Here is a 27727-nt window from a genome sequence, read left to right as displayed (position 1 = left end):
TCTATATTCAGAAAAGAAAATTATTTCTAACCTGGAATTATAAAACCCAGTCAAAATATCAATCAGATCTGAGGCAGAAGAGACATTTTCAGATGTGCAACAATTTGTCCTCCATGTACCTTGTTCAGGAAACTACTAAAGAATATGGTTTGGCCGGGCACAATAGCTCACGCCTGTAATCCCAGCACTTTGGGAGGCCGAGGCGGGTAGATCACGAGGTCAGGAGTTCAAGACCAGCCTGGCCAAGATAGTGAAACCCTGTCTCTACTAAAAATACAAAAATTAGCCAGGCATGGTGGCAGGCACCTATAATCCCAGTTACTCGGGAGGAGGCTGAGGCAGAGAACTGCTTGAAACCAGGAGGCGGAGGCTGCATTGAGCCGAGATCACACCACTGCACTCCAGCCTAGGCGACAGTGCGAGACTCGGTCTCAAAAAAAAAAAAAAAGAATATGGTTCATAAAAACAAAACAAGGCAGTAAATGAAGAAAAAGAAAGCCATGGTGACTAGGTGTGGTGGCTCATGCCTGTAAACCCAGCACTTTAGGAAGCCGAAGCGGGAAGATCACTTGAGGCCAGGAGTTCAAGACCAGCCTGGCCAACATGGCGAAACTCCGTCTGTACTAAAAATATAAAAATTAGCAGACTGGGCGTGGTGGCTCACGCCTGTAATCCTAGCACTTTGGGAGGCCAAGGCGAGCGGATCACGAGGTCAGGAGATCGAGACCATCCTGGCTACTACGGTGAAACCCTGTTTCTACTAAAAATACAAAAAATTTGCCAGGTGTGATGGCGGGCACCTGTAGTCCCAGCTACTCAGAAGGCTGAGGCAGGAGAATGGCATGAACCTGGGAGGCGGAGCTTATAGTGAGCCAAGATCACACCACTGCACTCCAGCCTGGGCGACAGAGCGAGACTCTGTCTCAAAAAAAAAAAAAAAAAAAATTTGCTGGCTGTGGTGCTATGCAACTATAATCCTAGCTACTTGGGAGACTGAGGCATGAGAATCATTGGAACTGGGAAGGCGAAGGTTGCAGTGGGCTGAGATTGTGCCGCCGCACTCCAGCCTGGGTGACAGAGACCCTGTCTCAAAAAAAAAAAAAAAAAAACAAAAACAAAATAAAAGGCCGGGCGCAGTGGCTCAAGCCTGTAATCCCAGCACTTTGGGAGGCCGAGACGGGTGGATCACGAGGTCAGGAGATCGAAACCATCCTGGCTAATACGGTGAAACCCCGTCTCTACTAAAAAAAATACAAAAAACTAGCCGGGCAAGGTGGCGGGCGCCTGTAGTCCCAGCTACTCGGGAGGCTGAGGCAAGAAAATGGCGGGAACCCGGGAGGCGGAGCTTGCAGTGAGCTGAGACCCAGCCACTGCACTCCAGCCTGGGTGACAGAGCCAGACTCCGCCTCAAAAAAAAATAAAATAAAATAAATAAAAATAAAAAGAAAGCCATGAGCTCCTGCCATGGGAGATTTATCCTAGGACAGATGGGAATCTGGGGATGTGCAGAGGCAAAGACGCTTCCATGCAACAGCTGTGTGGCGGCAGCCCTCAGTAGCCACCAATCCAGAGAGAAGAAAAGATGTGGTCTGAGAACTCTAGGAAGGGCATCTCCAGTGAAAGAACCTGATTTGCTTGCCAGTTTGACAGGTGTTTTCCAGATTTGGTGACAAGTCTGGTAATGAGTTAATAATGGTATATAAAAACTAAACAAGTGAAAAAACAGGGCAATTATTTATTATTTATTTCACTTGCCCCACTTTTTCACTGGTTTAGTTTTTGTACACCGTTAAACTAAAGAGGGAAAACAAAAATTATACAAAATATATAGTATATTATATGGCTCTGCTGTGAATATACACATGACCATAACCATGTAAATACTGCTTATTAACTTAATTAAAAATTATGAAATAATTATATACAGAATATGTATTTTGAGGGCAGGGAAATAAGGGTTAAATCCTCATCAAAGTAGGAAGTGAACAGATAAGGTCCAAAACCAAAAAGTCAGTAACAATATAAGCAATAGTTTAAAAATATAGAGGGAAACACCCAAATAAACTGATAAAAGATGTGCAAGTAACTGCATCTGGAGAGACGGAACAAGGTTGAGATATAAGGAGCAGGTTTGCTGTTTTTCTTTATCAGCCTTGCAGTATTGCTTGATTTTTTGAACTATGTAACTACATTACTATTTATTAAAAATAAATTTTTGAAAATAAACCAGGGCCAGCCCAGGGCTGCTCAATAAAGGGTTACCAAGCTCTCTGGTTGGATGAGTCTTGGGCCAGGTTCAGCTTCAGTTCCCCAGAGCAATTCTAGGGGAAGAAGGCTTTGTTGAGAAGGCATCAGCCACTTCACTAGCAACCTTGATACAGCTCCTAGAGATCCCCTCCTAACCCAAGTCCAAGACCTCATCCCTGCAACTTACTGTCTGTTTCCTTGTCTGTCTCTCTCAGGGGACTAAGTGCCCCCTGAAAACTACATGTTGCATTTTTCATCTCTGTTCCTCCCCCTGCCACCCCTCAGTGCCCAGCCAGAAGCCTAGAACCTCGCAAGTTCTCAGTGTTCAGCAATTCTCATATATGAGTGAAGACAGAAGGAATTTATGGTCCAAAGAGTTCCTCATGAAGGTAAAAGTGTTGTGGAAAGGGCGAGGCAGCTGGGTGAGGCTTGTCAAGAAGGTGGCAAGGCCTTGGCCAATAGTCTCCTTTGACCAGCTGTGTAACTCCTTATTCATCTGTGTGCAACATCCTGTCTCACCTGTTGTGATTCTGCTACCCAGGAGGCCACGTGGCCATACCAGGAGCTTCTGTCCCCTCCAACACCTGGCCCAATGCACTGCCCTTGCCACCATGGGCAACCCAGAGGGTTCAGGTGGTCTACTCCAATAAACCCTTTCCCACAAGAACCCCAGCTACTTTGGAGGAGCATTGCCACATGCCAAGCATGCCACCAGGTGCCATATGTACAGTGACTCATTTAACTCTCACAGAAGTCCTATGAGTTAGGTGTTGGTCCTCCCTTCCCTTCCATTTTACAAGTGGAAGAACTGAGAGCTTTGCAGAAGCTAAGTACTTTTCTGATGTGCTCTTAACCACTATGTTGGAATCCCCAGCAGCTGACTTTTGTTTCCAGTGGTATCAGAGCTGGGAGAGACTTTCGATGAGAAAGTAAGGCTTACAAAGGAAGCTTCATTCCTATTTCACCCAGGGTGATGGCAGAGCTAGCAGTAGAGCCTGGATCAGAATCCTGTCTCTTAACTTCCAGCCCAGTGCTAGTCCACCATTGTGCACCAACCCCAGCTTCAGCTAGCCTATCTGGAAATGATTAGGCAGCAAACAACTCCACAAGGGAGGACAAGAAATGACCCCTGCCTCCCTGCCCACCCAGCCCATCATGAGTTGACAGGACAGGAAAGACGTCTTCCTACCTTTCCAGCGCCACTCTCTCCACTGACAACAATGGACTGGTTGACTGGTTCAATCAGGCTCTTGACATTCCTGTAGGTCTGTTCACCCACAGTGAACACATGGGGCTTCAGTTTCTGGAACATCAAGGAGTGAAAGGTCATGTGAGGTAATGCCTGCTTTTCAATGATGACTGAGCCAGTGATGACTGAGAAGGGGAGGCTGCCAATAGCAGTTGTTGGATGCTTCCTTCAGAAAAATTTTCTGGATGTCACAGTGTTAGGCCCAACTTTAGGACCCCTATGTTGGCTTTACCTACTCATCTTCTCTCAGCCTAGAAGCAGTGCTAGCCTTGACCAGTTTATGACATTAACACTTTATACTCCCATTTTATTTTGCTTTAATTGTCTTATCCTTCTTCCTGTTACTTCATATTATTATAATTTGCAATTTGCAAAGTTCTTACAAACTACTGCCTAAGAAGTCTGTCCACTAATTGGAAATATAACCCTATTTTATAGATGAGGAATGTGAGGTTCACAGGAGTTAAATAACCTTTCAAGGCCACTCAGCAAGTAAATATATCCATGTGATTTAAATTCCAAAGCCACTGTTCTTCTTTTCGTCAACAACTATTAGCTGTCTTCAATGTACTAGGCATCAATCAAGCTAGATGCTGAGGAAACAGAGGGGACTACGAGTTGGCTTTTACCTTTGAGGAGGCAGGGCAGACAACAGACAGGGCTCACAGGACAGACTTCCCCTGGATTCCAACTGGATACTTCACCATGAATGAATGTCTGGAGGGACAGGCCATCTACACAATGCCTAGCTAGCCCAGCCAGCAGTGATCACTTACCCACAGCTTGCTGAGGGAGAAGGCAACAGTTCCATATGGTGTCAGAGCCATTCCTCTCTACACCTGCCCTTGCCCCAGCCATCTATCACCTGGAGGGATACAAAGCCTCCAACTGTTGTCTCTGCCTCCTGTCTCACCTTCTTGAACCCAACTCCCAGAGTAATTATTCATCTAGTGGGTTCTGTTCCCAGACCCACCTCTACATGGATGAAGACGCTCTGCAGATTCTCTCTGCCTGCTATAGTGCTTCAGACTCTTCACAAACAGCCCTGGCTTTCTCATCTTCCTGCTCTCATCTACTCCCTCTTGCCCCCAAGACCTCCCTCCTGCCAGCAAGTTTTCTCTCACCTCTCCCTGAATGCATCATGCACTTTTACACCAACAAGGTCATTATCTGTCTGTACCTCCACCAGCCCACCCCAAATAATTTATCCTTTTCTCAGTAGAAGAATAAATTACTTTCCTCAGTAGAGATAAACATATGCTGAATTTTCCAGGGCAATCCCTATCGTGTATAATTTCATTCTTTTCTAAAAAAGGTAGTTTTGCTGGACTTGGTGGTTCATGCCTATAATCTCAGCACTTTGGGAGGCTACGGCAGGTCAGGAGTTCGAGACCAGCCTGGCCAACATGGTGAAATCCCATCTCTACTAAAAATACAAAAATTAGCTGGGCATGGTGGTGGGTGCCTGCAGTCCCAGCTACTTGGGAGGCTGAGGCACAAGAATCGCTTGAACCCTGGAGGCGGAGGTTGTGGTGAGTCGAGATCACACTACTGCACTCCAGCCTGGGTGACAGGGAGAGACTCAGTCTCAAAATAAACAGGGCTCGGCGTGGTGGCTCACACCCGTAATTCCAGCACTTCAGGAGGCCGAGGTGGGCGGATCACCTGAGGTCAGGAGTTGGAGACCAGCCTGACCAATATGGAGAAACCCTATCTCTACTAAAAATCCAAAATTAGCTGGGCGTGGTGGCATATGCCTGTAATCCCAGCTACTCAGGAGACCGAAGCAGGAGAATTGCTTGAACTCAGGAGGCAGAGGTTGCGGTGAGCCCAGATCACGCCACTGCACTCCAGCCTGGGCAACAAGAGTGAAACTCCATCTCAAAATAAATAAAGAAATAATTAAAAAAAGGCAGTTGGTTAAATACACAAATACATAATACCTTTATCAATCCTTTCCTATCAATAAAACCGCAAATAAGAGAAAAAAATCCTTTCTCTTAAATCTCTATTTTAGAGACATAAGAAACTCAGTTAAACAAATATTTATTTATTCTCCACTTTGTACCGTCTGTCCTGTAGTCAGTTCTTTACGGTTCAAAATTCTGCCAGCTCCTGTTGGGCAGGCCATGGCACTAGCAGACTCTGAATGACCACACGGCTGGTGAACAGATGAATAAGGACAAGGAAACTGAAAAGAGGTTTAGGGGGAGGCAGAGGAGCCCTAAGGCCACAGGAAGCGGCAGAGCCTTACCTGGGGCTGAGGCGCAGCATGGTACTCTCTCATTAGCTCGGACGAGTAGAGCTGAGGAATGGGCTTGAAGGGGTTCAGAGCTACCAGGGTGCAGCCAGCATTGGTGTAGAATCTGTCTGCCATGTACCGGGCCTGAAGGCACCTGAGGACTGAGGCAGAGATGCCTTTAGCAAACTCTGGCTCAAATATAGACAAACCACACACACAGACACACATCTGCTTAACTAACAGCCCTCTTTCTGCAATTAGCCAAGAATCATTAAATCCCAGCAGCTCCCTGAAGAACAGATAAAAGATCTAATTAAGATAAGCTCCAAATCTGAAGCAAAGCATGCCCTGGTGAGCCCAGGTGTAGCTGCCCATGCTCCCTCAGGCAGAGGTCTGGAGCAGCCCGCCTGGCTCCAGATCAGGAGTCCTGCCGATCTCCGTCTGACCTGGAGAAACTGTGCTGACTACTCTCATTGCACCTCCAACCTCCTGGAGATGGTACTCTTGAGGAACGGGAGGCCCATACCTGTCTCTAGCGTCACAGGATTCACCCTGGTGAGGTCATCCAGCTGGTACAGCAGGACCTCCCCATCCAGGAACTCCTGCAGGTCTTCTCCGAGGTATTCCCTGGCTTGGCCATCAGACCCCGGATTGTGGCCATTGACCTGGAAGAGATAACATAAAGGTGAGGCCAGGCGAGATGGCTCATGCCTATAATCCCAGCACTTTAGGCCACAGTGGGTGGGTCATGAGGTCAGGAGATCGAGACCATCCTGGCTAACATGGTGAAACCCCGTCTCTACTAAAAAAAATACAAAAAATTAGCCGGCCATGGTGGCGGGCACCTGTAGTCCCAGCTACTCGGGAGGCTGATGCAGAATGGCATGAACCCAGGAGACGGAGCTTGCAATGAGCTGAGATTGTGCTACTGCACTCCAGCCTGGGCGATAGAGCAAGACTCCATCTCAAAAAAAAAAAAAAAAAAAGAACAAACCATGAAGGCCATGAGAGCTGGTATTCAGAACAGCTGGCAGCTACAGAAGGGTGGGAACCTGTATAGTAGAAGGAGACTCTGGTATCATAGTCTGGTTGGGTTCAAATTTCAGTTCTGCCTCTTACTAGCCCTGTAAGCCTGGGTCTAAGTTACTCTCTTTGAGTGATAGCTTCTTTATTTGTAAATAAAGGAAAATAAACTCAACTGACAGGGTTATTGGGAAGAAAAGAAGAGATATACAAAGCCTTTAGTCAGTACCTGACATACAGCATGTACTCAACAAATGCTATCTCTTCTGCCAAGAGCTCCGGCCAAATCCACTTCCAGGCTACTAGCCTTACTGGGCCTGGCAGGGGTGGGGCCCAAAAGGCTGCTATAGGAATGTTGCAAAGGAAAAGAACCATGGGTTAGGCCTTTTTGGAAAGAGACAGTTCAGCTTTTGATGTAAAACAGCTGTACCTTCCCAGAGAGGTAGCCCCATGTCTTCATCACCTGCCTTTTGTGGCTTAAATTTAGGCTGGCTAATGAATTGGTTCCCTTGGCCTGGGTCTGCTGGAGAGAAAGCCTGGCTCAGAAGGCTGTCTGAGGTCAAGAACAGGCACCAAGGGAACAGGTCCCTTCTCCCTCGCCTATCTTTTTTTTTTTCTTTCTTTCTTTATTTTTTAAGAGACAGAGTCTCGCTCTGCTACCCAGGCTGGAGTGCAGTGGGGTGATAATAGCTAACTGCACCTCCAACTCCTGAGCTCAAGTGATCCTTCTGCCTCAGTTTCCTGAGTAGCTGGGACTAGAGGCATGAGTCACCCTATCTTCCTTTGCCCATCCTTGATGCCAACCCTTTCCACATGTATCATCCCTCCACTTCCTCCCATGGTCCCATTTCTCCTACTGTCTCCTTTGGGGATGCAAGAAAGATAGAGTGGGGGTTGAAGACAGGAATCTTGCTGAAATGTGCTTTTGAAGGAAGAGGTCTGTGATACAGCAGGTGGATTTCCAATGAGAATGATGAACCTAAAATTTCAAACCTCTCAGGGAAATAAGCCATGGTGGTAAGTTTCCTCCAAGAGGCCCAGTAATGCATTTCTTCCAAAACCACTGCCTGTTCTCTGAACTTTGGGCCCACTATAATGTACAAGGTAGGCTCTTGACCTCCAGGGTAACTGCTGAGGTCAGAGCACAGTTAGATCTATGCATATCCCTCTGCTTTAATGAAGGAAAAAAAAAAACCACCACCACACAAACCACTCACAAACACAGACACAATTTATGAAGAGTTCTGATCCAACCAGAGAGGCATCTGAGTATAGTGATCAGGTACCCGGACTTGAAAGCTAGTTGTCTGAGTTTGAATCCTGATTCTACCTCTTACAGTTATATACTCTTATGTTAATTTCTTAATCTCTTTGTGCCTCAATTCTCCTTGTCTGGTCCCTGTAATCCCAGCTACTTGGGAGGCTGAGGCAGAAGAACCATTTGGGCCTAAAAGTTCGAGGCTGCCATGAGTTATGATCGTACCACTGCACTCCAGCCTGGGCAACAGAGCAAGACCTTGTCTCTAAAGTAAAAAATAAAAATGGCTGGGAGCGGTGGCTCACGCCTGTAATCCCAGCACTTTGGGAGGCCAAGGCAGGCGGATCACAAGGTCAGGAGATCGAGACTATCCTGGCTAACACGGTGAAACCCTGTCTCTACTAAAAAATAGAAAAAAGTTAGCCGAGTGTGGTGACAGGCGCCTGTAGTCCCAGTTACTTGGGAGGCTGAGGCAGGAGAATGGCGTGAACCCGGGAGGCAGAGCTTGCAGTGAGTCGAGATCGCGCCACTGCACTCCAGCCTGGGCAACAGAGTGAGACTCCATCTCAAAAAAATAATAAATAAATAAATAAAAATAGAAAAATTTCCAGCTGGCCATAGTGGCTCAAGCCTGTAATCCCAGCACTTAGGGAAGCCAAGGTGACCCTGTCTCTATAAAAAATATTTAAAAATTAGCTGGGCGTGGTGGTATGTGCCTGTAACCCCAGCTACTCTAGAGGCAGAGACAGGAGGGTTGCTTCAGCCCAGGAGGTTGAGGCTGCAGTGAGCCACGGTGATGCCACCGCACTGGGAGACAAAGTGAGACCCTGTCTCTAAATAATTTTTTAAAGTTCTTATCTGTAAAATGGGATAATGGTACCTACCTCATAGATACTCATAAGCACATAAACACATGAAGGATTTAGAAAGGCCAACTGGAATCTACCAAAAAGGGTTAGCTATTCTTCTTCTAAAAGCGGCTTTTGTATTTTTTTTTTTTCTTGACACAGAATCTCACTCTATTGCCCAGGCTGGAGTGCGAGTGGCACAATCTCGGCTCACTGCAACCTTTGCTTCCCAGGTTCAAGTGATTCTCATGCCTCAGCCACTCAAGTAGCTGGCATTACAGGCATGCACCACCATACCTGGCTGAGTAGAAATGAGGTTTCGCCATGTTGGCAAGACTGGTCTCGAACTCCTGGCCTCTGGTGATCTGCCCGCCTCAGCCTCCCAAAGTATTGGGATTACAGGTATGAGCCACCGTGCCCGGCCTTATTATTTATTTATTTATTTATTTAAGAGACACGGTCTCATGACTGGATGCGGTGGCTCACTCCTGTAAAAGCACTTTGGGAGGCTGAGGCGGGCAGATCACCTGAGGTCAGGAGTTTGAGACCAGCCTTGTCAACAGAGTGAGATCCCATCTCTAAAATTAAAAAAAGAAAAAAATTGTTAAAAAAAATTTGGAGGCCAGGCGCGGTGGCTCATGCCTGTAATCCTAAGACTTTGGGAGACCGAGGTGGGCGGATCACAAGGTCAGGAGATCGAGACCATCCTGGCTAACATGGTGAAACCGTGTCTCTACTAAAAAATACAAAAAATTCGCCAGGCGAGGTGGCTGACTCCTGTAGTCCCAGCTACTCGGGAGGCTGAGGCAGGAGAATGGCATGGCACGAACCTGGGAGGTGGAGCTCCCAGTGAGCCGAGATTACGCCACTACACTCCAGCCTGGGAGACAGAGCGAGATTCCATTTCAAAAAAGAAAAAAAAAAAGGAAAATAGAGAAAAGCAAAAGGAGCATAAAAACCCATAATCATACTACCCAGAAATAACCAATATTTTAGAGAATATCATACGTTTTCTTCCCTAAATACATATTTTAAAAACATTGAAAAGTATTATATTTTTGTGTAACTTGCTTTATTCCATTGTACTGATATACTTTAAGCAGTCTACTGTTTAGATATTGTAGTCTTTTTTCAATTCTTTTACAATTATAAATGGCTTTATATACACTGATGTTCTTATGTCCTTTATGCAGATCATTTTTGAGAAGCAGGATTGCAAGCTTAAGTTTAAATCTTAAACTATGCATGCATAGTTTTAAGGTCCTTCACGTATTATTGCCTAATTAGAAGAGCCACTTTTAGGCTGGGTGTGGTGGCCGGGCATATTTTCCAAATTTCTGATAATCAATGTGACCCTGAATAAGCCACTTAACCTCTTGGAGCCTTATCTCCAAAATGTGGAAATAACAGCACTATATATGTATATATAGTACTGTATCTTTCTCATGGAGAGGTTGTGAGGATTACACAAAATCACACATACAAATGCTTAGCATAATGCCTATTACATAATAAGGGCTCAACACAGAGAAGCAGCCAGTATGGTTATGGTGAACATTACTGCTTTTTTAATGAGAGGAAAAAAAAGTTAAAAATAAGCAATAAAGATGCCCAGAGCAGTCAATTGTTTTGCCCGCTTCTTACCTTCAAACCTGTTTCAGAAGCCATATGGCTGGAAGGTCAAGTGGCAGTGTCTACTATAGCTCCCTCGAGGCTGGCAGGCCCCACACCTAGCTGCTATCTTGCTGAGTTCAGACACTTACCTACCAAACTCCACTAGACTCTGAGCTCCTTGAGGGCAAGCACCACCCTCAACATCTGCCTCAGCCCAGTGCCTGGCAACACTTGGTAAAATAAAAATTCAGCAAATATGTATGGGCACTCTCTCGGGACCAGGAGCTACACATGAAGGATGATATGGGTATGAGATAGAGCTCCACTGTAAAGGGTGATTTGGAATCCTACAGGCCTGGGGCAACAGTAGCCTTTTCAGAGAGGCAGAGACATGGGGATCATGCACCCATGATCCACTCATCAGAATCCTTCTATATTTTCTCATAGATAGTTTCCTACATTTCTGCACAGGCTGACCTCTTTGCCTGGAGTGCTTATTTTCCTTCTCCACGTGGCTAATTCTTTCATGTTCTTTAAGGCTCAGCTTCAAGGAACACATCCTCAGCCGGGCGCAGTGGCTCAAGCCTGTAATCCCTGCACTTTGGGAGGCCGAGACGGGTGGATCACAAGGTCAGGAGATCGAGACCATCCTGGCTAACGCGGTGAAACCCCATCTCTACTAAAAAAAATACAAAAAACTAGCCGGGCGAGGTGGCGGGTGCCTGTAGTCCCAGCTACTTGGGAGGCTGAGGCAGGAGAATGGCGTGAACCCGGGAGCCCGGGAGGTGGAGTTTGCAGTGAGCTGAGATCTGGCCACTGCACTCCAGCCTGGGCGACAGAGCGAGACTCTGTCTCAAAAAAAAAAAAAAAAAAAAGGAACACATCCTCTTGGAAGCCCCAAGCTTCTACTATGCCTCAACAATTCAGGGTGGCAGGGACATCTCTCAGGACTTCCTCTGTAGAATCCCCAAAGTGCCCTAAGGATTCCCTTACCCATCCCACCTTACCTATCCCAAAGAAAGGAGCTAAAAACCACAAGACAGATTCAAATTAGGTATCAGGAAGAGTTTCTTGATGATGAGTAAAAGGCACTGGAGAGACAATTTGAGGAAAGAAAAGAAAGACCTTTAAGGGGGCTTTCCCTTCCTTCTAGGTTAGGGCTAGCAAAAGATGCTGCAGGTGCTTGAGGGCCTGGGTTATCTAAGGTTGAGGTTTTACCTGCTGGAGCATCCTCCTTCGAAGTGGTCAGCCAGGGTTCTGGGTTGCAGGAGGTACAAGGAGTACTATCCACCAAGTCATGGGACCATGGGCTGGGGTATGGTTCCAACAAAGGGCTCAGTTCTGGAGGAATCTCACACCAGTCACTCCAGAGCCTGTGGCATGACAGAGAAGACAACGACCACACACAGGTGAGGGCTTTTCTGGGGTGACTCACTCACTCCTATTCTTCCAAACTAGTAGCAACAACCAAAATGAGATGCAAGGCAGGCCCGGGCAGAGAGTGAGTCTGTCCTTTCCCTTGCCAATTAGGAGACAGGGGAAACTTTTATGAGAGCCTAAGAGGCTCCCTGAGCCAGTTTTATTACAGGGTTAGGGTTTGGGTTTGGGTGGGGCTGCAAATCCTCTGGGTCAGCATGCCGTGGAGGAGGAATAAGACACTGGGGAAACAGAGAAACCTTGTGCCCTATCTTCTACACTAGACAGAAATATCCTAGTTCTGTGTAGCCAGTTGTTGGTGGGGAGGGGAGGCTGGAGTCATCTCTTGCTGCTCCAGGAAAGGTGTCGTGTGGTAGGGAAATCACAGTTCAACCACTCACTGGGTGTGTGATCCTGGGTCAGCCATATCACCTGCCTTCATTTCTTACCTTGAAAATGGGGAGTTAAATCTGCCTCACAGGAGTGGTTGTGAAGGTCAATGAGGTCATGGTTTGACAGCACCACACAAAGTACGAATCTGAGTATTCACTCAGAAGATAAACACTGTTAGCACTACCACTAAGGGTTGATGATCCATTTGGGAGCACTAATCAGGTGAACAGTCCAGTGTCAACCTCGAGAAGGTGAGGATTTCAGGGAGTTGAATCCATCTGGGAGGTGGGGTATTGTGAGGCTGGGCCTAAGCCAATCTTTGAAGAATGGTTAAGGGACCCTCAGACTTGGAATTTTCTAGGCCTTGGCGCCACCCCTAGCAAGGAGAGATGAGGCTGAGGGTGAGGCGTGCCTGCAATGGATTAACGCTGGTGGAGACTTTCTTGAGGCTCTGAACACATCAAGTCTTTAAAAAACCCAGGGATAGGGACTTCCATAGAAGCTGGAAAAAGGACAATTCAGGTGGAAACAGGCATCAGGACTGTGCTGGACACACTGACCCTGGACACTGACTGTACCCCATCCAAGGGACAGCCATGCAGAGGGCTCCAGAGAACAAAGCTCTTTCAACTGGGAATTCATCTGAAGCAATAGGTCCAGAGGCGCAGCACAACAGGTTTGGGGTTTGAATCCAAAGCCCAAGGCCCCTGGCACAGAACCCAAGAACTGTCTAAGCCTTACTCTGTTTCCTCGTTTATAAAACGGAGTGATAATATCCAAATCTCGGCCGGGCACGGTGGCTCAAGCCTGTAATCCCAGCACTTTGGGAGGCCGAGACGGGCGGATCACGAGGTCAGGAGATCGAGACCATCCTGGCTAACATGGTGAAACCCCGTCTCTACTAAAAAATACAAAAAAAAAAACTAGCCGGGCGAGGTGGCGGGCGCCTGTAGTCCCAGCTACTCCGGAGGCTGAGGCAGGAGAATAGCGTGAACCCGGGAGGCGGAGCTTGCAGTGAGCTGAGATCCGGCCACTGCACTCCAGCCTGGGTGACAGAGCAAGACTCCGTCTCAAAAAAAAAAAAAAAAAAAAAAAAAATCCAAATCTCACAGGGCTAAATGAAGGATCAAAGGGGCTAATACCTGTGAGAGAGCTTTGCAAATGTTATCACGATGCAGTATCAGCTCCCAGCTGGAGTCAAGTGAGATTTAGAGCAGTTTTCTGCAGTTCTCCCAGCTCCAGTCGGTTTCGCCGTTACCAGTCAAAAATTTCTGGAAAAGGTGTGACCACTGTGGGCAGAAGGGAGAAGGTAATGAGTAAATGGAACACCGAATCAAGGCAAGTGGCAACCTGATCACCAGTCCCTCCTTCTCAGCGTGTTTCTTTCTAGGCATGGAGGACAGCGGGTGGGCAGACGCTGAGAGTCTGGGTAAGGGTCTCGTGAGACCAGCTGGCTCCGCTCCCAGGTTCCCGGGGAGGAACCGGGGACTCCTGGTCCGGGCGACGTGCCGCCAAACCCAGGGCTGGGATGCCGTTCCGGAAGCACCTGGCACGGGGAGCGTATGTCCTTCCCAGGAAGGTGGACGTGACCCCAGCCAAGGGCGCAGCTGCCCTGACGCCTCCCGGGACCAGCCGCGCCCTCCCGGGGTCCTGAGCTGCGCGAAGAGTGGAGCAAGTACCCTCTCCCCACCCAGGCCGCCCCCTGCCGGCCAGGTGGAAAGGTGGAGGGTGATCAAGAAAGGCTGTTTCAAGCAAGAGCCAAGAGCTGGGCTACCCCCTCGTGAAGCACAAGACGGTCAAAAGGAAAAGGGAGGAAAGAAGGGAAACGGCGCTTTGGAAGGAGAGGTGGAGATGCCCAGTCGCGAAGGGCTTCAGATCTGGGCTCGGGGTGACACTCACCGGTCCCACGGCCCGAGCCGCCGTGCTTATTAAGGCCCCCGCCCGGCCAGACTGGAAAGGCGGGCGGGCTAGGTCAGGCGGCGGGAAGAACACGGGGAGGGGAGAAAAGAGGAGGAGCATGAGCAAGCAGTAAGGAGAGGCAGCTGGGACCGCCGCACCGCACCCCGTAGCCTGCGGCTCCAGCTAAGTGGCCGGGGGTCGGCCGGCTCCTCCCCAGGGGCGGGGCGCGCACTCGCCGCGCGGGTCTTGGCCAGGACGCCGGGTCCGGCTTGCGGGTTCTATCGACGGTGAGATGTTTTGCGACCCAGGGGTAAAATGAGGGTACAGCGGCAGCTTCCCACGTTCTGGGGGAGAAGCGCGGAAGCACAGTTTCCTGGGACTTCGGGCGCCCCCAGGGCTGGGGGTCTTTCAGTAGAGGTCGCCGCGGCAGTCTTGTGCGGGTGCCGCGGGGCCCATTACCCCGGTAGGGCCTCGCCGTGAGGTCTGAGGGGCCGCGTGAGGTGCATGGCTCGCCGTTTCCTCTCCAGGCGCTCCTCTCAGGGCTACAGCCCTAGAAGATCTGGCCTGCACCAGCCCAAAGGACATAAGGACAGAAGCGGGTAGCCCACGGGACACTGGGACTAGCGCCATCATGGGCGGAGGCGCGCGGAACCGGCTGGCCCGGAAGTGCAAGCTGCCCGCGTCGGCGGAAGCGGCTGGTGCCCGCGTGGTTTGGCGGTTGCCGCGCGAGTCCGGCGGCCCTAGGCAGGTAGACCCTTTGCTGGGGGCGCCGGCACCAATTGGAGCACGTGAGGTATACGGGCAGGGAGCGGCCAGGTCGGGCGTCTGTCAGGAAAAAGACTTTATGTTTATTGTTTAAGAGACGGAGTCTCGCTCTGTCGCCCAGGTAGGAGTGCAGTGGCGCGATCCCGGCTCACTGCAGCCTTCAACCTCTGAGCTCAAGCGATCTTCCCGCCTCAGCCTGGTGAGTGGCTGGGATTACGGGCGCGCACCACCACGCTCAGCTAATTTTTAATTTTTCTTTTTCTTCACTCCTGGCCTCAAGCGATCCTCTCTCCTCCCAAAGCGCTAGGATTACAGGCATGAGCCACTGCTCTCGGCTAGGACTTTTATTTTTAATGGTCCACTGATTTGACCATAATTTTTAATGGTCAACTGTGAGGTATTGTCGCAGGTTGCAGACAGGCCATAATGCATGCATGCATTCACTTATTCAGTTCATGTTACACTGAGAAGCTCTAGGTTCATGTTTGACCAACACTTGTGTTCTTCCAGTATACCGTTTTTCAGACAATTATGTGTGGCATTCAGAGGTGTTTTGCAGCCCTTAATAAAAAAGCAGCTAACACTAGTATGTCCTATATATCCATTTTTAATTGCACCCATCGTACCTACTTCCATCCTAACCTGAAAACGTAGCTGTCTGTAAATGAGGGAGGGAGCAGCCTGGGGATCCAGAAATTACTGCAGGGGTCACGTTTTATACCGAGGCAGTAGGTTTAGAGAGGCTCTGAACTGGAACCAAAGCCCCCAACTTCAAAATGTACTTGGCCCCTAGCCTTTGAATTTGCTTTAAAGTCATTAGTAAAGTCTATTCAATTTTCATCAAAGAATCTTCATGGTATGTACTGTGCTCCATAATAGAAATTCCCATCTGCCTATGATGCCATTATCAGAGTTTATATCCCAAATTCGCTTTCTTTTCTTTTCCTTTTTTTTTTTTTTGAGACGGAGTCTCACTCTGTGGCCTAGCCTGGAGTGCGATGGCACAATCTTGGCTCACTCCAATCTCCACATCCCCGGTTCAAGCGATTCTCCTGCCTCAGCCTCCCAAGTAGCTGGGATCACAGGCGGGTGCCATCATGCCTGGCTAATTTTTGTATTTTTAGTGGAGACGGGGTTTTGCCATGTTGACCAGGCTAGTCTTGAACTCCTGACCTCAGGTGATCCTCCCACCTCGGCCTCCCAAAGTGCTAGGATTGCAGGTGTGAGCCACTGCGCCAGGCCCCAAATTCACTTTCTTTGTGAATCTGTCTTGTACAGGGAATAGCTGAAGCTTTGTAACCAATAATTTCATACTATTAGTATGACATTTCTATCCGAATGCATTAGTGTTAAGCTTCTTCCCACAATCCTTGGAAGGGGAATCACAAATCCTAGGTGAACTCATTAGGGCCCAAAGTTCTTCTCTGAAATCTAGTAAAATTAAGCCAGGTATGCTAATTCCACAAGAATGTTGCTTTTCACAAATCCATTCCTTTGCTCTTGTTTTCACAGGAAGAAAAATGTCTCAAAAGCAGATGAAGGAAGCTTTTGTTAGTAACCTCAATGGAACCACCGTGCTGGAAATCACCCAGGGATTGTGCTTTCCTGCATTCTGTATCCTGTGCAGAGGGTTCCTGATCATTTTCTCACAGTACTTGTGCTCTTTCTCACATACCTGGAAAACTAGATTCTTCATTGACTTTGTTGTCCTAATAGTTCCCATGGTAGCCACTTTGACCATTTGGGCTTCATTTATCCTCCTTGAGCTTCTTGCCGTAATTATCTTTGGGGCAGGGCTGTTCTATCAAATATACCGAAGGAGGACCTGCTATGCCAGACTGCCTTTCCAAAAAATCCTTGAAAAATTCTTGAACATCAGTCTAGAATCAGAATACATTCCAGCCATCTCCTGTTTCCGTGTAATTACCAGTGCATTTACTGCTATTGCTATTTTGGCTGTGGACTTCCCATTTTTTCCCAGAAGATTTGCCAAAACTGAGCTCTATGGGACAGGAGCAATGGATTTTGGAGTAGGTGGCTTTGTTTTTGGGACTGCAATGGTTTGTCTAGAGGTCAGGAGGAGAAAATGTATGGAAGGGTCCAAATTGCATTACTTTATAAACTCATTGTACTCTGTTTGGCCATTAGTCTTCCTAGGAATTGGACGATTAGCCATTATAAAATCAATAGGTTATCAGGAACATTTAACTGAGTATGGAGTTCACTGGAACTTTTTCTTTACCATAATAGTTGTGAAATTGATAACACCACTGCTTTTGATTATTTTTCCCCTAAATAAGTCCTGGATTATTGCCCTCAGCGTTACTGTATTATACCAGCTAGCCCTTGACTTTACCTCACTGAAGGGGTTAATATTGTATGGCACTGATGGTAGTGGCACACGGGTTGGTCTATTAAATGCCAACCGCGAAGGAATAATCTCTACCCTGGGGTATGTGGCAATACACATGGCTGGTGTGCAAACAGGGTTATATGTGCATAAGAACCGATCACATATCAAAGACTTGATAAAAGTAGCCTGTTTTCTTTTACTGGCAGCTATTAGCCTCTTCATATCTCTTTATGTAGTTCAAGTAAATGTAGAAGCAGTATCTCGAAGAATGGCAAATTTAGCCTTTTGTATTTGGATAGTTGCTTCTAGCCTGATCCTTCTTAGTAGTTTATTACTGGGTGATATAATTTTGAGTTTTGCCAAATTTCTAATTAAAGGAGCTCTGGTACCATGTTCTTGGAAACTTATCCAGTCACCTGTTACAAATAAAAAGCATTCAGAATATCTAATCCCTGAAGCTGAAAGAATGGAACCCAGGCTTTGTTTAATCACAGCTCTCAACAGAAAACAGTTAATATTTTTCTTGCTGTCAAATATAACAACTGGCCTGATCAACCTAATGGTAGATACATTACACAGCAGTACCTTGTGGGCCTTATTTGTGGTCAATCTCTATATGTTTTCCAACTGTTTAATTGTATATGTCCTATATTTGCAAGATAAGACTATACAGGCCGGGCGCGGTGGCTCAAGCCTGTAATCCCAGCACTTTGGGAGGCCGAGACGGGCGGATCACGAGGTCAGGAGATCGAGACCATCCTGGCTAACACTGTGAAACCCCATCTCTACTAAAAAATACAAAAAAAAACTAGCCGGGCGAGGTGGCGGGCGCCTGTAGTCCCAGCTACTCGGGAGGCTGAGGCAGGAGAATGGCGTGAACCCGGGAGGCGGAGCTTGCAGTGAGCTGAGATCTGGCCACTGCACTCCAGCCTGGGTGACAGAGTGAGACTCTGTCTCAAAAAAAAAAAAAAAAAAAAGACTATACAATTTTGGTGATCAGCAGGGGTAGGATATATAAGTACTTGGGCAATATTTAATGAGGAATATTAAATGTAAAGAAATTGTGCTTTTTGGCCGGGTGCGGTGGCTCACACCTATGATCCCAGCACTTTGGGAGGCCGAGGCAGGCGGATCACCAGGTCAGGAGACCGAGACCATCCTGGCTAACACGGTGAAACCTTGTCTTTACTAAAAAAATACAAAAAATTAGCCAGGTGTGGTGGCAGGCACCTGTAGTCCCAGCTACTCAGGAGGCTGAGGCAGGAGAATGGCGTGAACCCAGGAGGCGGCGCTTGCAGTGAGCTGAGATCACGCCACTGCACTCCAGCCTGGGTGACAAAGCGAGACTCCGTCTCAAAAAAACAAACAAACAAACAAACATGCTTTTCGCAACAGTGTTAACCATATTTTATTACAAAATAGAGTTTCAGTCCTCTAAACAGTAGGGATGCTTATTTTTATTTATTTATTTTTTTTGAGACACAGTCTTGCTCTGTTGCCCAGGCTAGATTGTAGTGGTGCCATAGTAGTGCCATCTCAGCTCACTGCAACCTCCACCTCCCTGGTTCAAGCAATTCTCCTGCCTCAGCCTCCTGAGTAGCTGGGACTGTAGGCGTGCACCACCATGCCCAGCTAATTTTTGTATTTTTAGTAGAGATGGGGTTTTGCTGTGTTGGCCAGGCTGGTCTCAAAACTCCTGAACTCAAGTGATACGCCCACCTTGGCCTCCCAAAGTGCTGAGATTACAGGTGTGAGCCACCACACTGGGCCATGCTTAATATTTTAATGTATCTCAACAATAAAACCAAGAAGAAACAAAGCCTTGTGACTTGTTAGAATGTATTAAGTAGTATTTTAAAGAAACTTTATAGTTGTGACATTGAAACACTGTTGGGGGGGAGATTTTTACTTTCCACCTTAATGTAACCTTTTGCTATTCTGTATTTTTATTGTATATTGCTTTTACAATAAATATAAAATGAAATGTTTATGTTGACATTTCAGTGTGAACTGTGGATTGTCAATACTTCTTTATTGCTCAATTTAAATTTGAATAAAACCTAGGACTAAGAAGCAAGTGTTTAAAATCAAATACTCCAGTGTGCAGATGGGTGGATAAAAAAAGAAAAGTTTTAAAAATAAAATAAATAAGATACTTATATACTATGAAGTCAGACAAATGCTCCAAAGAATAGACAGAAGGCTGGGCATGGTGACTCACGCCTGTAATCCTAGCACTTTTGGAGGCTGAGGTGGGAGGATTGCTTGGGCCCAAGTGTTCAAGACCATCCTGGGAAGCATAGTGAGACCCTGTCTACAAAAAAATAGACTGAATTGTATGTTGTATTATAGTTTATACACATAGTAATTACGAGGCAATAAAAGTTTTGCTTTGGGATTAATTCATCTTTTAGCCTACCCTATGCTAGGGATTTAAGAAGCACAGCACAAATTTCCTGACACCTCAGAGCTTGCAATCTAGTGGAGGAAACACATTATGTTTCCTCCGTATGTACATACATTATGTACTGTATAAACATTACATAATAAACATTATGTACTGTATAAACATAAAAAAAGACAAAAAATTAGCCAGGTGTGGTGGCAGGCACCTGTAGTCCCAGCTACTCAGGAGGCTGAGGCAGTATATGTTTATACTGTAAAATGCTAAGTTATGAAAAAAAGTATAGGTTGTCAAGGGTGTCAAATCAAGAACTGACCTAGTAAGGAGTCAAGTTTTCCCCACAGATGTTTTTGAGCTACAGCTGATTAGTGGGATGAGGAGTTATAAAGTCTTACGTGTCTGGGGGTTGGAGGGCAAACGGCAGAGAACATTTTAGATGGATGACTCCCTCAGCAAAAGTCCTAAGTTGGGAGGGTACCAAACACGTTATGGAATTGAAAGAAGGCTGAACACAGAAAAAGGAACAGCATGGGTTGAGAGCTGGAGACACAGGCAGGGGCCACATCAGGCATCCTCATCTACCATTCTAAGGGGAAGAAGAACCAATAAGAAAGATGAGAGTCATCAAGTACCCAGTGTAATTTAAAAAAACTATAGCTAAATTAAGGTTTAATTTAGTTTAAATCTTTAAAAAAAAAAGAGATGAGGTTGGGGTTGCCCAGGCTGCTCTCAAATTCTTGGCCTCAAGTGATCCTCCCATTATAGCCTCCCAAAGTGCTGGGATTACAGGAGTCATGATGCTGGCCTATAATAACGTTTAATATTCTTTTTTTTTTTTTTTGAGATGGAATCTTGCTCTGTCTCCCAGGCTGGAGTGCAGTGGCAGTCTTCACTCACTGCAACCTCCACCTCCTGGGTTCAAGCGATTCTCCTGCCTCAGCCTCCTGAGTAGCTGGGATTACAGGCACGCACCCCTTCGCCAGGCTAATTTTTGTATTTTTAGTAGAGATGAGGTTTCACCATGTTGGCCAGGCTAGTCTCGAACTCCTGACCTCAAGTGATCCGCCCACCTTGGTCTCCCAAAGTGCTGGGATTATAGGCATGAGCCATCGCACCTGGCCAGGTGTGTATTTTTTTTTTTTTTTTTCTTTTGAGGCGGAGTCTCGCTCTGTCGCCCGGACTGGAGTGCAATGGCCGGATCTCAGCTCACTGCAAGCTCCGCCTCCCGGGTTTACGCCATTCTCCTGCCTCAGCCTCCCGAGGAGCTGGGACTACAGGCGCCCGCCACCTCGCCCGGCTAGTTTTTGTATTTTTTTAGTAGAGACGGGGTTTCACCGTGTTAGCCAGGATGGTCTCGATCTCCTGACCTCGTGATCCGCCCGTCTTGGCCTCCCAAAGTGCTGGGATTACAGGCTTGAGCCACCGCGCCCGGCCGGTGTGTGTATTTTTGATAGATACAACAGAACTTCCCAGTGTCAGCTCATGAAAAAGAAAACCCAATCCACAGATCCTCTGATTTAGGCCACTATGGTAATTTATTTATTTATTTTTTTTTTTTTTTGAGGTGGAGTCTCGCTCTGTCGCCCGGACTGGAGTGCAGTGGCCAGATCTCAGCTCACTGCAAGCTCCGCCTCCCGGGTTTACGCCATTCTCCTGCCTCAGCCTCCCGAGTAGCTGGGACTACAGGCGCCCGCCACCTCGCCCGGCTAGTTTTTTTTGTATTTTTAGTAGAGACGGGGTTTCACCATGTTAGCCAGGATGGTCTCGATCTCCTGACCTCGTGATCCGCCCGTCTCGGCCTCCCAAAGTGCTGGGATTACAGGCTTGAGCCACCGCGCCCGGCCCACTATGGTAATTTAAATAACATTCTGTGGCCATAGATTGTCTTACCACATAAAACAATGTGGTTATTATAATGAAACAACAAAAGGTCTTCTAATTAACTATCATTTTCCTTGCAACTATCAATTTTTGAGGGCAGAGAAGGCAGAGGGAAAGATAACAAAGTGAGGAGTAAGAAGAAAATAATCTGGTCTAGGACCTCAGCCTATCTACGCCCTTCAGAAAGTGACTCCCATAATTTTAATTTTTTTTTTTTTTTGAGACAGAGTCTGGTTCTATTGCCCAGGCTGGAGTGCAGGGGCATGATCTCGGCTCACTGGAAGCTCTGCCTCCCAGGTTCACGCCATTCTCCTGCCTCAGTCTCCAAAGTAGCTGGGACTGCAGGCACCCGCCACCACGCCCGGCTAATTTTTTGTATTTTTATTAGAGATGGGGTTTCGATCTCCTGACCTCGTGATCCGCCCACCTCGGCCTCCCAAAGTGCTGGGATTACAGGCATGAGCCACCGACCCAGCCAATTTTAATTTTACACAATTATAAACTGGGGATGTTTACCACACATGCCCCAATAGCTCTTCGGTTCCAAAGATGACAACCAGTTTTATTTTTATTGAGCATCAATGTCCAATATATTTATATAAACCATATAAGAACCATATGTTGCTCTCTAGGAGATTAAATGTAGTCTATGAAGCAAAAAAAAAAAAAAAAAAAAAAAAAAAGGAATACCTTGGTACTTTTTGTTTTTTTTAAATCTAGGTAACCTGGAGAACAGATAGATCTCATTTATGCCTGCATTTTGTGGCTAGATTCTCACACATTTGGACCTAAGAAAAAGAATGGTATTTTGCTGATAATTTATTACAGCTCCATGCCTCCAACTGTTCTTTATTAGGTACCAGCAAAATGTGTTCTGCTGTTGATTGCCTTTGCTTTCCTGGCCTTTCAAATCCTTCAACCTTGCATATTACAATGCCAATATCAAAATGAAATAATAGGCAACAAACAACTGTCTTTTAATGTAGCAATGATATATTTTGTCAATTAGAGGTATGCTCTCTAAAAGCAGATAGTTTTCATTTTAAAGTACATAGGATAATACTCAAGAAATATTTGCTGCAATACTAGTGGTTATGGCTAAAAATAGAGCAATAGTGAAAATAAAAACAAGTGCCTACTCTAAAACCAGGAAGATGCATAGTGAAAACTTCAAAAAATCATTTTGCCATGAAATAATTTTCTAAGCTTTTTCCTTGGGATATTAATTTTATTGTATTGATTGTATCGTATTGTATTTGTATTGTATTGGATTGGATTGGATTGGATTTATAGCACCCAGGCTACCTCCTTGAGAAACAGCAACTTACCTAGCAAATCCACCTTTTTCACTTTTAAGAATATGTTTTCATTGAATTCCCATTTGTCCAAAGATACTAAGTCTGCTCAGTGGACCTAACAGACAAACCTAAATTAGGGAAAGTAAGCTCAGATAGAAAGAGACTGTTGTGATCTCATTTTATTATGTTTTATATATGTGTTTTAACACCTTTTCATAGATTTAAATCCCCAGGTGAATACTCCATTCTTTGTTAGTACCTGGTGTGTGTTCAGTAGTCAAAGTAATTAAAATTAGCACCTATATAATGAGCTTGTCATTTTTAATGTTCTTTACCAACCAGAATCCTAATAAGTTTACGAGGTTTAAAGTGGGTACATTAATTGATGTAGCCATTATTGGAGCACCTCTAGATACTGAAAGCCACAGGATTTTTTTTTTTTTTTTTTTTGAGATGGAGTCTCACGCTGTTATCCAGGCTGGAGTGCAATGGCACAATCTTGGCTCACTGCAACCTCCACCTTCTTGGTTCAAGTGATTCTCCTGCCTCAGCCTTCCGAGTAGCTGGGATTAAAGGTAGTCGCCACCACGCCCAGCTGATTTTTGTATTTTTAGTAGAGACTGGGTTTCTCCATGTTGCCCAGGCTGGTCTTGAACTCCTGACCTCAAGTGATCCGCTCGCCTTGGCCTCCCCAAGTCTTGGAATCACAGGTGTGAGCCACCGCACCCGGCCTGGTTTGTTTGTTTTCTTACATAAAAAGCATGATTCTCTAAAAAATGTCCAAATTTTGGCTATGTATATGAACATCGTACAGATGTATTAGATTCAAGTTAATACTCACATTCTTCTACTCTGCTAACATGGCCAGAAGACATACTTTTTTTTTTTTTTTTTAGGCATAGTTTCGCTCTTGTCACCCAGGCTCGAGTGCAATGGCGTGATCTCAGATCATTGCAACCTCTTGCCTCCTGGGTTCAAGCGATTCTCTTGCCTCGGCCTCCCGAGTAACTGGGATAACAGGTGTGTGCCACCATGCTCGGCTAATTTTGTATTTTTAGTACAGACTGGGTTTCACCATGTTGGTCAGGCCAGTCTCGAACTCCTGACCTCAAATAATCCACCCACCTTGCCTCCCAAAGTGCTGGGATTACAGGTGTTAGCCACTGCTCCTGGCCCAGAAGACATAAATATTTACCGGGAAATCACACCTTTGGGAATGAACAATGGTTCTTCATTTATTATGTCACCGACCCTAACAATGACCACACAATGTACTAAGTCAACATGGCTAAGGGTGCCCTATGGGCTTTTTGTTGTGAATCTCTAAGACTCCATGTGATAACCAAAATACTTTCTTGTTTGTTGGTTTTAAGACAGAGTTTCGCTCTTGTTGCCCAGGCTGCAGTGCAATGGTGCCATCTCGGCTCACTGCAACCTCCGCCTCCTGGGTTCAAGTGATTCTCCTGTCTCAGCCTCCCTAGTAGATGGGATTACAGGTGCATACCACTACGCCCGGCTAATTTTTGTATTTTTAGTAGAGACGGGGGTTTCATCATATTGGTCAGGCTGGTCTCAAACTCCTGACCTCAGGTGATCCAACCGCCTCGGCCAAAGTGCTGGGATTACAGGCGTGAGCCACTGTGCCCGACCCAAAATACTTTTAAAGGTATCACAGCTCCAGCCTATTCTAGCAGGAAATAGAGCAGTAAATGGATCTATCCTTCAGATCATCAGGACTTTCATAGGCTAAATATCTTCACAATAGACCTCCAAAACCTTCAAGGTCAGAACTGAACACACGGTGGCCAGAGCAACTGTCTTCACAGCAGTTCTGCTTCATAGGAGACGGCCACAGGGAAAGGCCTTTGGCCAGTGCCAGTACTTCGCCCAAGGGAGTACCTGCTCACATTAACCAGCCCAAGAAGTTCCTTTGGCCAAGACGCACACACACACCACTGTCCAGTTTTCTATTTCCCTCCAGTGTAACGACAACCACAAGCTGTCAGCACTTCACTATTTGCGGTCCCCTCAGCGGGATCCGGATGCCGCGCCCCTGGCGAGCCGCGGTGTCAGGGCCCTTTCCTTCTCTTCCCGCCGTGGGACACGAATTCAGTGGCGTCAAGGGCCAAGATACAGAGGCCAGAGTTTGTCTCTCACCCCTCGATGCTCGTCTCCTTTTCCTCACTGCCTTCCGCCCCCTCTGATCTTGGCTCCTCGCAACCTACCCGGGTCCTCTCCGGACCTCTGCCCTGAGTCAGCCCGAATCAGGCGGGCTTGCCTCGCTGAAGCAGTTTCCTTTCGAGAAGAGGCAGATTCCCCCCTACATAGACGACACCCTGACGTGGAGGGGCCTGCCCCTCGGCTCTGGGGAAGCCTTCACGGTCCGCGGGCTGGGGCCTGAGGTTGAGCCGATCACCCCTCCTATCAGTCCTACTTCGGGTCTAGCGGCATGGTTGGGCTCGGAGGGCGCCGGGCCCGCCAGCGGGACGGCCAGGGATGCCCCCTAACCTCTGGACGCAGATTTTTCCAGCGGGGACCCCAGCCCGGCTGTCCCCAGTCTCGCGAGAGGACGCGGGCCCCGCCCGGCGCCCGGCCCCGCCCGTCCCCACCTTCCCCTTGTCCCCCGCCCGCCCTCCTCCACTCCCCGCGGCGCGAGCGGCTGACTGCCCGGAGAGGAAACGGCATTCGGAGCTGCGCTGCCGCCCAGGCTGGCCCTGACGCGGGCCTCGTCAGCCGGTAACGGGGAGCAGAGGTGGGAGTTAGGGAGGCGACCACGAAAACAGTGAAGGTCGGAACCCACAGCCTCCGCCGAAAAGGGTGAGGAAAGGTGCTGAGCCTCCCCCTTCTCTAGACTCCGCAGAGCCGCGCGGGGTCGACCCCTCCCAGGGGCGGGGTCGCGCTGGGCAACTGCAGTCCTGGGGCTGACTGGGCGGGGTGCGCCCAGAAACGGGGAGAAGGGGTCAGCTGGGGGCAGAGGACACCCGGGCGGCGGGCGACGGGGAGCAGGCTGTGGGGCCGAGGCCAGGGGTGGGGTCGTGGGGCCGGGACTCCTGCTGCGGGCGGGGAAGCCCCCGGGCAGGCCGGTCCCTTCCGCCTCTCCTTTGGACCCTGACTGGAGGCCGGCGGGCGGGCGGGGGCCGGGCGGGAGAGAGGGAGGGAGCGCGGCGCGAGGGGGCGGGTCCCGGCGGCGCTGGGCGCTGATTGGCTGAGTGCGTGTGGAATCGGGTGATGGGAAACGCAGCCCGGCTCTCCCGTCCCCTCCCGCTCCGCTCCCTGCCCCCCGTGGCGAATGTGCTGCGCGGTGGCGGGTGCTTACGCTCGCGGGGTTTGGCTGTTGCAGGCAGGAGCTGGGAGGAGGCGGCAGCGGCGGCGGCAGGAGGAGCAGCGGCGGCGGCGGCGGCGGCAGCTGGGAGGAGGTGGTGACGGTGGCAACGGCAGCGTCGGGGACGATGGCGCGACTGGTGGCAGTGTGCAGGGACGGGGAGGAGGAGTTCCCCTTCGAGAGGAGGCAGATTCCCCTCTACATAGACGACACCCTGACGGTGAGCGGGCCGGGCCGGGCTGGGCCCGCCGCTCCCCTGGCAGCTGTTTCCCCTCCTCCCCCTCCCCCAGGCCGAGCGCTGCGCACTGGAGAAAGAGTGTGTTGCAACGCCTAGGCGAGGCCTTCTCTCCAGCAGGCCCCACAAACTCGCCTTTGCAGTGGGTGGCTCGGTAACCTCTGTCGGCCCCAAGCTCAGAGCTCCGTACGCACTCCTTCTTTCCAGATGTTCCTTTTTTTGGAACCTTCTTCCTTGACCCTTTCCTTTTAGGAGGCGCTGCTTTTGCCGAAGCACACGTCTCAGAGAGGGGTTGAAGGATCTTGGGCGTTTGGGGCCTACCCCTTACAGAAACCACCTACCCTCGGGGAGACTTAATTACCTGGAAATGTCGCAGCTGCACTGCTACCTGTGTATTTTCTGTTTTAATACTGGTAGCGCTCACCACATAAGCTTAATTACTGGGGGCAGAGTGACATGCTCGTGCACAGTCAAGATTCCACTAAAATGGTTTGATTTCGTTGTAATTAGTCTCGTATTGCCTCATGCATTAAAACTCTTGAAATGATTGTACTGCTAGGCCCTGCCTCTTCAAAACGGGCTTTCTTGGCATTATTTAGTTTACAGGTGGACTTTTTTTTTTTTTTTCCCAAAGGAAGCCTAATTATTGAATGTGTAAGAGTACTATAAAAAGCTGATTGCTCATCTTGAGTGTCAAGACCCACTTCCGGGTACTTTCTTCTTTAGATTTGGTAGTGTAGCATTACCGACCCTCTCTGCCCTATGTTGCTGTACTATTTCCTTTAAAAGGAAATGGCTGAAATTTGAATTGAATCTGAACAGGAAATGAGTGCAGTTGCTTGCCACTATTTCTTAAGAAATGAAATTAACCTTTTCCGAATATCTTTTGAAATCTGCGTTTTGATGATGCTGAAGCTTTGGATTATACATTTGCTTATTTCGATAAGGTGCACCTAAGTCTCTTCATCTTATCAGTATTCTTTTGCTATCAAAGGCAGTTGATCAGTTTTGTTCCTCAATATTTTCTTTTTTGCAAATATTTACCGTTTTTTTCAAATTTTATGTAAAATGCAAGTCATTGTAGAGATCCCAGTCTCTGCCTTTATGCTTGCCAGTTTCAATTAAGACTTGATTGAGCTGCAGTACTTTAAAAAGGATTAGAAGAGCTGTTGAATGACTTAATTTATTAGAACTTTTTAAGTGACAGCATCTACAATTATTCAAGTGCATTTATTTTTCATGAAAAAAGGTAGAATGATTTGTTCTGACATAAATAATGT

General features: G+C 47.6%; 3 protein-coding genes across 8 annotated transcripts in view; 2 read left to right on the top strand and 1 right to left on the bottom strand.

The window, feature by feature from the left end:
- The window catches only part of MYO19 (myosin XIX), a 42697-nt gene extending 28247 nt beyond the window's left edge, over positions 1-14450 (bottom strand). The window contains 6 exon segments of the mRNA XM_030923064.1: positions 3437-3550; positions 5751-5899; positions 6265-6403; positions 11700-11854; positions 13433-13579; positions 14353-14450. Of these exon segments, the coding sequence (XP_030778924.1) occupies positions 3437-3550; positions 5751-5899; positions 6265-6403; positions 11700-11711 (414 nt within the window). The 5' untranslated portion in view covers positions 11712-11854; positions 13433-13579; positions 14353-14450.
- Positions 14339-18087, top strand: PIGW (phosphatidylinositol glycan anchor biosynthesis class W). 4 transcript variants are annotated; one of them, XM_010376885.2, is made up of 2 exons: positions 14339-14476; positions 16467-18087. In XM_010376885.2, exon 2 carries the CDS (start codon positions 16475-16477, stop codon positions 18005-18007), a length of 1533 nt encoding a protein of 510 aa, XP_010375187.1. In that variant the 5' UTR covers positions 14339-14476; positions 16467-16474; the 3' UTR covers positions 18008-18087. The 4 variants fall into 4 exon arrangements, with proteins under 4 accessions (XP_010375187.1, XP_030778927.1, XP_030778926.1 ...); XM_030923067.1 differs by lacking the exon at positions 14339-14476 and adding an exon at positions 14804-14937; XM_030923066.1 differs by lacking the exon at positions 14339-14476 and adding an exon at positions 14810-14933.
- Positions 18088-25502: 7415 nt separating this feature from the next.
- Positions 25503-27727, top strand: part of GGNBP2 (gametogenetin binding protein 2) — a 51923-nt gene continuing 49698 nt past the window's right edge. For 2 of the 3 annotated variants that reach the window (XM_010376881.2, XM_010376880.2), the window contains exons 1-2: positions 25503-25707; positions 26231-26432. In XM_010376881.2, coding sequence (XP_010375183.1) covers positions 26340-26432 — 93 coding nt within the window. In that variant the 5' untranslated portion in view covers positions 25503-25707; positions 26231-26339. The remainder of the gene's footprint in view (positions 25708-26230; positions 26433-27727) is intronic. The other variant, XM_030923361.1, reaches the window with a different exon arrangement.

This window comes from Rhinopithecus roxellana, chromosome 19, assembly GCF_007565055.1.
Source record: "Rhinopithecus roxellana isolate Shanxi Qingling chromosome 19, ASM756505v1, whole genome shotgun sequence".
NCBI classification, from domain to species: Eukaryota; Metazoa; Chordata; class Mammalia; order Primates; family Cercopithecidae; genus Rhinopithecus; species Rhinopithecus roxellana.
The sequence above is the reverse complement of the archived record's forward strand: the minus strand, read 5'-3'. Positions and strand labels throughout refer to the sequence as shown.

Bases quoted from the DNA above. Each gene is read 5' to 3' on its own strand.
- PIGW (XM_010376885.2), top strand. From the start codon at position 16,475: ATGTCTCAAAAGCAGATGAAGGAAGCTTTTGTTAGTAACCTCAATGGA.